We start from the raw sequence: 10,535 nt of genomic DNA, 5'->3' as shown, positions 1-10,535 counted from the left end.
CAACCACAGACAGACGAGAGGTTGCGTACTCGTGTTTGTGGTACCAACCACAGACAGACGAGAGGTTCAGACTGGTTTGCGCGCACTCTCTCTCTACACACACACACTCACACACAACACACACACAGTAACAGTAACATGACCAGGAACTTGTTCCTGGTGGAGGTTCCTGGTACTAGTTCCTGGTTGAGCTATGTTCCTGGTGTTACTGATCTCGATAACCAAAACCCGTGCGGCACTAATGGGCGGAGGCAAACTACCATTTAGGCGGAAATCTCTCAGCCCTGAGTAGTAGTAGCAGTAGTAGTAGTAGTAGTAGTAGTAGTAGTAGTAGTAGTAGTAGTAGTTGTTGTTGTAGTAGTAGTAGTTGTTGTTGTTGTAGTAAGAGTAGTAGCAGTAGGAGGAGGAGGAGTAGGTGTAGTAGTAAATCAATGGCAACAGCAACAATGGCCCTTGTACAGAAAGGAGGAGGATACAAAGAATATTACTTACAAAAATTTATTTTCTCCCGATTCAATCAACAACTCGGCTCCATGCTCTTCAACTTCAAAGCGGACGAAATCAAAACACATTTTTGCTGTTTTGTAGTCATTGACTTTAAGTTGAACAGTGCAAAAGTATCTATCAGGCCAGCTTTTTCCAAGATAGCTAACAAAGGTCCCTTTGTAACGATAAACTATTACGTCCTCGCACGTTTGAGAGCTGATTAAACTGACTGAAAACAGAAAGAAAAATGAATACTCACATATCCATACATTTAATCCCTCAAGTCAAATCCATAACTAAACGAACCTTTGGTGTTTCTTACTGAGATGTCAATGAAAAATGAATATCATGTTGTATGGATGAAGTGTCCAGTTTTATCATACATCAAATTTTACTTGATTCTTCATCACTGGTTGAAACAATTTAATTTTTAAAATTGTTTTGATCTAACTGACATATTAATAACATAAAAACAAAATGTTAAAAAAATTTTTTAAAGCCCTGCTGGAATCTGCCAAAAAAAAAAAAAACAGAATCATGCAACTAACTCTCTCCATTACCGACCATTTTCAGGATTGTTACCGAATGTCATACCTACTCACTCAAATTCAGAGGCAATAAGTACATACTAAACATAATTTTGTGCAGCAAAACAAGCTTTACATAATAGCATTCTAAGTTCTTATGGCTTCAACAAAGATTATTATTCAAATGTTGTGATGTATAAAACATCTGAAAAAGAAAAATGTTCATTGAATCTTAACGAATGTCTCGTTTTACCTCTCTCCTTACAACAGTTAAGGTGCTTCAATTAGTTGTCCATATTGGTAATACATGCAGTAATGACACTACGTTTTCCTTGTGTGACATCGGTGGCTAGACAGTATGGTGTCTCATATTGTCACTAAAGTAAAGTAATGTTAAATGTGGTCAGTTAATGGATGGGTGACAGTGATCATAATAACCTACCCATTAGTATCAAGCTTTTGAGCAAAACTGAGACCTTTAAGGATGCACTTGAGACAATCAGAAAGGCACCATAATTTTTCTTTTTTTCTTTTCGCATTATCAACAGAAATGAGCAGTCTAGTCTTACAGAGACAGTTGGTCTATGAGTAAAAGGTGAAGGACAAGACAGAAACAGAATAGTTTTCACAGATAAAATAAAACATGACGCAAGATAGGCAAGAAGACAAGGAATTACCCTAAACCCAGAGAACTCTTATTCAAGCCCTGCTGTCAATTACCCCTTTATGAGAAAGACACTATTTCTCATATAACAGCATTGCACTGAGTTATGCCGACACCTGAGTTATCTCCTTTTTAAAAAAAAATCATTAGATTTATACAACAAATTGTTCAACAAGTATCTTTTTATGTACAAAACTCATTCAGTCATTTCGTTTATGTCAAAACAGTTGGTGGTACCCAAAGTTGTGAGGGCAATAAATTGTTTCTTATTTTACTTATAATGCCTCTCTGATGTGCAAGCTGTATTTTAACCCTCTCCTTACCAGCCATTTTCATAATTTCCCCCAAAACTTCACACTCACCCAACACAAAAACAGACATTTCTTACTCAAACAGAAAAGCAACAAGCACATTCTATACATAATATTGTTCGACAATATAAGCTCTATTACAGAATGTCAATTTTTTATAGTTATAGCAAAAAGAAATGAAATCTGGATGAGAAAAGTGGCGGTTGCATCGTAACAAATGTGACGATTTTCCAATAGGTGGTAACGTGAGGGTTAATGCAAAAAGGAAGCATTCAATAGATAAAATAATGCTTAATGTGCATCTTGCATTTTTATATCTATTGGCAGACCCTAATTATGATTTCCTTCCTGGAATGAATAAAGGGAATATATATTCTTTGTTTTCTATTTTCATTTATTTCAATGTTGAAAATTGATTTTGATGCCAATATATATATATATATATATATATATATATATATATATATATATATATATATATATATATATATATATATATATATATATATATATATATATATATATATATATATATATATTGGCATCAAAATCAATTTTCAACATTGAAATAAATGAAAATAGAAAATAATCTTTGTTGAAGCCATAAGAACTTAGAATGCTATTATGTAAAGCTTGTTTTGCTGCACAAAATTATGTTTAGTATGTACTTATTGCCTCTGAATTTGAGTGAGTAGGTATGACATTCGGTAACAATCCTGAAAATGGTCGGTAATGGAGAGAGTTAGTTGCATGATCTCAGTAATTACAATAGCCTACTCAAATGGGACAGATATTTGAGTATTGTTAGCAAAGTTCTTTTTGATGAGCATGCTTGTAATGGAGTAAATTTATATTGTGAAAATACTGTTTTGCGCCCTGAGTTTGCTTATAGCGAGATCATGCTTGTAGCCAGAGTGATTATAAACAGAGACCACTGTATTTGGTGTTTTTATATTGAAATTTTTTTTCCCCTTTTGAGGTCAACTGTCAGGGATCAGTACTGTCTGAGCCTGTCTGCGTTGATGGGAATGATGAGGTCACTGTGACATACAAGAATGTAGAACTTTGTGTCCACACAATTTATCAAGGCAAGGGTTCAATGACGGTTGAATTGAAACCTGTTTTTGAAAACACAAGTAAGTAAGTGTTTCTTATTTTGCAAGGTTGACAACTTTGTGCAAAAAAATGTTTTTAATTGTTTGTATGCTTTCAGGAGGTCTGAGGTTTTATCCCTAGTCGAAACAGACTGATTTTTGGGATGTTTTTTTCCTTTTAATTTTATTTCTTGCTTTGTCTGGCGCTGTTTCATATACACTTTTTAAGATCTTTATCATTCTTTTTCCATCTCTGTACAATTTTACACTTTCCCTAACAAGTAGTTAATTTAATAATTAATTGATAAAAAATATATACATATATATATATATATATGTATATATTTTTTTATCAATTAATTATTAAATTAACTACTTGTTAGGGAAAGTGTAAAATTGTACAGAGATGGAAAAAGAATGATAAAGATCTTAAAAAGTGTATAAGAAACAGCGCCAGACAAAGCAAGAAATAAAATTAAAAGGAAAAAAAACATCCCAAAAATCAGTCTGTTTCGACTAGGGATAAAACCTCAGACCTCCTGAAAGCATACAAACAATTAAAAACATTTTTTTGCACAAAGTTGTCAACCTTGCAAAATAAGAAACACTTACTTACTTGTGTTTTCAAAAACAGGTTTCAATTCAACCGTCATTGAACCCTTGCCTTGATAAATTGTGTGGACACAAAGTTCTACATTCTTGTATGTCACAGTGACCTCATCATTCCCATCAACGCAGACAGGCTCAGACAGTACTGATCCCTGACAGTTGACCTCAAAAGGGGAAAAAAAATTTCAATATAAAAACACCAAATACAGTGGTCTCTGTTTATAATCACTCTGGCTACAAGCATGATCTCGCTATAAGCAAACTCAGGGCGCAAAACAGTATTTTCACAATATAAATTTACTCCATTACAAGCATGCTCATCAAAAAGAACTTTGCTAACAATACTCAAATATCTGTCCCATTTGAGTAGGCTATTGTAATTACTGAGATCCTTGAGATCAATCCCCGATGCAGTCGAGATTTTTTCTGACCCCCCTGTCCACCCAGCAGAGATTGGATTGCTGGGTCTGTAAGATTTGGCAGAAAGTACTTTGCGATAGACTAGCTTTCTATTCAAAGGGTAGCAAGCAATTGCTATTGTCCATTTCATGCGATAGAAACCAGTATAAACTTCAGCCCCCAGGGCCTAATGGCTATGAAGGACTATTTTTATTTTTTTTGTAATTATTATTTTGTTACTGGCCAAGGGACTGAATTAAAAAACAAACGCATTCGAGAAACAGAACATTTCCATTTTTTTAAAAATTAGAACTATTACAAAATCAGCCACCATATATAGCCAAGTAATTGTTGACATCTAATGCGAGTGGGTTTATATGTGCAACAAGTAGTATTGGCTGTCATTTTTGACAAGTTTGCTCTCGATAGGTCTGGAATGTTTACAACTGAAGCGATGAAAGGAACCTTAAAAAGAAAAAGAAAAGGTTACGTATTTTGTTCGGCAATTAATTGTAAAAATTGTCGAGAGAAACCTGAGTGCAAGGGAATTTCTTTCTTTTTACTTCAATCGAATCTGAATCTTACTCGAAGGAGTTGGAAAGGTAAGACGATCTTTCACTTAAATTTACTGGACTACTGCTATAACAATAACTTACTAGACTTAATTATTTTACTTTGTCTCATTCCTCACTCTCACTTCAATCAATGATTCAACTGATTTATATGGGGCCTGTGATGATGATGATGATGATGATGATGATGATGATGATGATGATGATAACAATAATAATGATTATATTATTATTATTACTTGTATTACTATTATTATTATTCTTATTATTATTATTATTATTATTGTTATTATTATTATTATTATTATTATTTTTATTATTATTATTTTTATTATTATTTTTATTATTATTATATCATTATTATTATTATTATTAATTATTATTATTATTATTATATTATTATTATTTTATTATTATTATCATTATCATTATTATTATTATTATTATTATTATTATTATTATTATTATTATTATTATTATTATTATTATTATTATTATTATTATTATTATTATTATTATTATTATAGTAATAGTAAGAAGAAAAAAACCATTGCTCATTTGTGTTTTTACTTGCATTCGGGAGATTCATTTGGATTTACCTTTGATGAACACTGATCAGAGTGAGAAGAAGATTAACTAGAACTGTTAGTAGCATTTTTAAAAAATTATCATTGTGATATCCTATAACATGTCGTAATCATATGAACGGCGTGCACATATTTGCAGGTCTGAGAACCCAAATCGTTATGGGCTCGTTGTTGTAAAAGAAATCTCAAATAATGACGCAAAATATTGTCCATTACAACATTGTTAAACTAGACCCATAAGCTGGTTCGGATGTCAGAACTGCATATATGTACATGTCGAAAGATTCCCACTTCCTTTCTGCTCTCTCCCTCTCTCTCTCTCTGTCTCTCTCTCTCTCTCTCTCTCTCTCTCTCTCTCTCTCTCTCTCTCTCTCTCTCTCTCTCTCTCTCTCTCTTTCTCCTCTATCTCTCCGCTTCCCACTCTCCCTGATCCTCGCTGTAAACAAAAACAGGAGGGGTCTGCTCGATATCTCTCTTTGTGTGCAATTAAAATCAGTATTGACTTTTCTTCCTGGTCATAAGACATAACAATGTTTGTTTTACATTTTTCTAACCGAAATGGAAACTGAATTATGACTATAGTTAACCAATTGCACGTTTCTGGGGTTTTCAAAACCAACTGGTGTTATTATTTGTTATTACTGCTAATGCCACCATTTTCTTTAGGAGCCTATACAAACAAAGGGACATCATTCTAATGTTGTTCTACACTTTCAAAGATAAAAAAAACTTTCAGTTGTGAATCATAGATATGTGTCATTAAAAAAGAACCCGGCTATGTGGTCTAGTGGTATGACACTCGCTTTCGGATCGGAAGGTCCTGAGTTCGAGCTTCGCTCAGTGCATAGTTGAGTCCTTGGAGAAGGCTCTTTACTCACATTCTCTCACCATACTCAGGTGCAAAATGAGTACCTGGCTGTTAACAGCGTTGTATCTGTCAGGAAAAATTGTAACATCGCCTTACAGGCATTGTCCCGTCCTAAATGTTAAATGTTGCTGTTGGCCATAGACTCCCTTGTAGAGCGCTATGAGCACATTTAGTGGATATTGCGCTATATAAAAGCTCAATTTAGATTTTAGAACCCAATGCAAGAGCCAGGGAGTTTTGCTATCATTGCCACTATCCGTGCAAAGATTTTGCTCAATATCACTTGACTTTGTTACAAGACATAATATGGAACTGACAATGCTAACAACAAAAAGAAATGACCTGGAATAAATGAGACCCACTTCGTCAATAAGAGCAAAATTGATAATGATCAAAATTCCAAACATTGAACATTTCGGGCTCTTCTCCAGCAAATAATGCAAACAATAAAAACATTAATAATCATCATCATCATTGCCTTTTTCATCCTGGGTCAGGGTATAGGCCACAGACAAACAGTTTCCATCCTTCTCTATCCTGAGCTAACTTTTTGATCTCATTCCATGTCTTACCACTTATCTGTAAATCAGCTTCTTTAAATTCTGTCATTCCAGAAACTCTTCGGTCGCCCAAGCTAAAAAAAAGGATTTGGTTTGTCCGTCTGCGTTTCTGTAACGGTTTGAGTTTAACAGAAAGGGGTGTTAACCCTTTGCCAACCCCCAACCTGGAGGACCAGGTGACTCAAAAAATGGGGGAATCACACACCATTAGTCGCCTTTTACGACACGCTGGCTTGGCGTTGGGCTATTCATTAATACATCACTTAAAATCCAGACAGATGGGGATTCTGATAGCTCAGTTGGTAGAGCACTCGCTTCACTTGCAAAGGAATCAAGCTTAAATTCTGGGTGATTGGATGTCTGGGTCTAATAGATCTGGTGGAATGTACTTTGCAATAGACTAGCATCCAGTCCATAAGGTAGAAAGCAATTGCAACTGTCTGTTTCAAGTATACAAACTAGGATAAACTCCGGCTTCATGGGCCAAAATGGCTCTGAAGGACAACATCACCTTGTCGCCTAATACAATCTCAATATGTAAAACATTAGTTAATAGACAAGGACAATATGGTGTGTTTGCATTCAATATCCAGATTACCTTTAGCTTCTGTATACCCGCAGATATAAAAACATCTGTTTGACAAGAGGCCAATTTCATTGAGTCTTCAACACACAGTTTATATGCATCTTTGAAAATATCTGGCCTTCCCTGGAAGGTGATAGTACAATTGTCTAAGTAGTCTGTCGAGCATTTTCGATATTCTGGCAGCACTCTTATATTTGACACTCGACCATATGGCGATACATCAACAGGTACAACTTGACCACAATTTATTGATTCTGTAAAACAGAGTTTAAAAAACTGTACTTTTACAAAGAGCAAAGGACAAATCGGATGTAAGAGCTTTAAAAAAATTTTAAATATAAAATAATGATTGTTTCAGACAAGAAACCCTTCTTTAAACTGCAATAAAAACAGTTCAAATGGTACTTTGCATTAAATCTATACAGACGAGAGAAACATTCTCAGCATATCCAGTTAAAGATGGAGGAGTTCAAGTACTGGTATCACAATGTTCTACCTTATAATTATAATCTGGGGGGCCTTTAATTGTAAAGGAAGGAGGACGGGGGGGGGGGGGGGGGGAGTAAATGCTTTGTTCTGACTTTTCATCTAAACAACCATCTGATCATGAAAGACTTTCTCAAGCTGATAAGCATAACAAAAGTGTTTTTCTTTTCTTCTCTACAAGTCTTTTTGACCTATAGGACTTAGAAGCTGACATTTATCGTCATTTCTATATTACTAAACAGACAATAGCAATTGTTAACCCTTTAAGACTCTACTCTAGTCACAAAGTAATTTACACCAGATTTGAGCGACAGACTTAACAACAAAATCACATTTATCTCGATTTCAACCAAGATCAATCCAGCCTCTTCTATCGTGACACCTTAAAGGGTTAATTAAGCTTGCCTATTTCTTTAATCACTATAAAACGTGGACTAGAGTCGTTCCGTCCCTTACCATCCGCTAAGAGCCGGTCACGCCTTACGAGAACAAGGGAAATAATCTGTCCATACAAGCACCATACACTATACCGTTTTCATAAAGCAATATCGCAAAATCTGAAGACATGGTTACAGGTTTGGGTTGTCAACTGACTTTTCCCCAGCAAGAAATATTATATCCATGTTCTATAAGTGTTAAATATATGATATATTTTCCCCCTACCGACCATATTCTTTTCCATCGTTCCCCTACCGACTAATTCCTGAGCCCTTACTAACCACCCGCCTTACCACTAAGGAAACATTATTTTGATGCACTACAATTTGATATAAAACTCACAAGAATAACAAGAAAGCCAATACTGTAAATATCATCATAGATATACAGTAAATAAGACTATCATTTAAGCATTAAGAAAAAAAACAACAAAAACAAATCAGCTTAAAATTCTCGCTCGAGGCGCTTTACAATGTCTACCTGGCAAGAGGAAACATTAAATATAGTAACAATGATGAGGACAAGACATGACATGCAGATTTATTTTTTTGTAATAAACATCAAATTGAAACAAATACTCATTGAGCCCATCCTCGTCAAGGGCTTCAATGGTATCACGCTGCCTGCCCGAGCATAGTTTTTAAAAAATGTAACCAGCGCTTGTACCGTCCACAACTGATCCAACTATTATATTCTCTATTGCTGAAGCAGTCTGATGAACATGATGAATCATCGTCTAGAATAACCTCTGTATGAGTCTCTAACTAGTTTCGCTGAGGATCATTTCTGTCTTTCTCTTTTTGCCCTTCCCTATCCCTTTCTGCTTCATGCCAATTTTTGCTTTATTTTTCCCCCTCTCCTGACGTTTCCTTTCCTGCTCAGTCTTCTTTGTAGCATTTTTTTTCTTCCTTCCTATTAGCAGCGACTGTTCAATGACACTCAATGACAGACAGTTAAACAATTATTTACACATCTACTCTAGATGATCTAGGTCTGGGAAATGAAAAAAAAACATTAGATGTTTTGTTTTACGGTGTTTGATCAGGTTTTTAAAGTACCCATTTAAAGTGTTTGGTCGGTAAGGAAACGGATATATATGCGAAAATGCCCTTCCCTCACCGACCAACCTATTTTCAGGGCACAATGGAGATTCAACACCGATTTGACACAAGTAATGCCTACATATAGATCCCAGGAGGCAGTTTTAAGCCACTCCATTGTATTCTACTGTTAGAAGAATTAAATTCGGCTTATTTGTCAATCAGGACGGACGACGTGCCGTAAGACAATAACTATTTTCATCTTACTTGAACAAAAGTTGTCAATTTGAGTGTGTTTTCCCTACAACTAGATATTTTGACAGTTTGTAGTGGCAGAAGCAATCTTCATAGATAATGTAATCGGGTTATTACAACTAAAGTCATTCAATTAAAGATGCAACATAGCAAAAACTCCTGTGAGTTGTCTATTTGGTCGGTTGAGGAAATGGTCGGTAAGGGAAGGAATGACTCTAGATGAGTTTTACTTTAGGTAATATAGATAGCTACTGTTACTGTAAGGCTCAGTAACAGTAAAAAGGGTAAGTAAAAAGGCAATCAGTGATTATTTATTTCTTAGCACCCCTCTCCTCTGTCCAAAGCCCAAGCCCGACGTGCACTTATATGCAGGTCTAATAACCCAATTCCTTATATGGGCTCATAGTTGTAATGGAATCTAAAAAAATGACGCAAAATATTGTCCATTACAACATGCATGTTAAACTAGGCCCATAAGTGGGTTCGGATGTCAGACCTGCATATATGTATACCGTCGCCCAAATCCAACTAAAATTTTCACGTTAGACAATTCACAACTCTTTTCTTCATTTCTGAATAGTTCTGTGTCAGTAAAAATTATTCATGAAACTGAGACTGAAACAAATGGGGAATATCATTTTGTCATTTCACACTGAAAACAATCTGAAGCAAATGCAATTTAAGTCAAGAACATTGATTGGTATGGCACGGGATTGTGGGTAGTTTTTAGGTGATTATCAGTGATAGGTGTCCTAGTCCTTGAAATTGTATCATTCATTTTCCCTCTATCTCTATACTTAATAATTAATAATTTGATTTCTTGCAGTTGTACAAGTACAAGACAGCTCTAACTAACCTTTTTTCACTGTCATTTCAAATGAAGAGCATCTGAGGGATATGACAAGAAGAAGTGTTCTCAATAAACGCCCGTCTTCGATTACGTCCATTGTGTCAGTGTGTGAGCACTGTCTAATTTTCAGACGAAATCCTACATTATCAATGTTATGATCCACCTGGAGTGTTCGTAAATTTCGAAATAGGAAAAGAGCGTTA

The 10,535-nt window shown here is 35.0% G+C and overlaps 1 protein-coding gene across 2 annotated transcripts in view; it reads right to left on the bottom strand.

Moving 5' to 3' along the window:
- Nucleotides 1-10,535, bottom strand: part of LOC144976928 (uncharacterized) — an 18,263-nt gene extending 7,728 nt beyond the window's left edge. Inside the window, exons 1-4 of one of the 2 annotated variants that reach the window (XM_078921537.1) lie at nt 10,339-10,535; nt 7,276-7,517; nt 3,699-3,855; nt 493-715 (exon numbers count right to left, since the gene is read on the bottom strand). In XM_078921537.1, the coding sequence (XP_078777663.1) occupies nt 493-715; nt 3,699-3,855; nt 7,276-7,517; nt 10,339-10,429 (713 nt within the window). In that variant the 5' untranslated portion in view covers nt 10,430-10,535. The remainder of the gene's footprint in view (nt 1-492; nt 716-3,698; nt 3,856-7,275; nt 7,518-10,338) is intronic. The other variant, XM_078921536.1, reaches the window with a different exon arrangement.

Source organism: Berghia stephanieae, chromosome 7 (genome assembly GCF_034508935.2).
Source record: "Berghia stephanieae isolate SIO BIC M18660-M18661 chromosome 7, UCSD_Bste_1.3, whole genome shotgun sequence".
Taxonomy (NCBI): Eukaryota; Metazoa; Mollusca; class Gastropoda; order Nudibranchia; family Aeolidiidae; genus Berghia; species Berghia stephanieae.
This window is presented reverse-complemented; position numbering and strand designations above follow the sequence as displayed.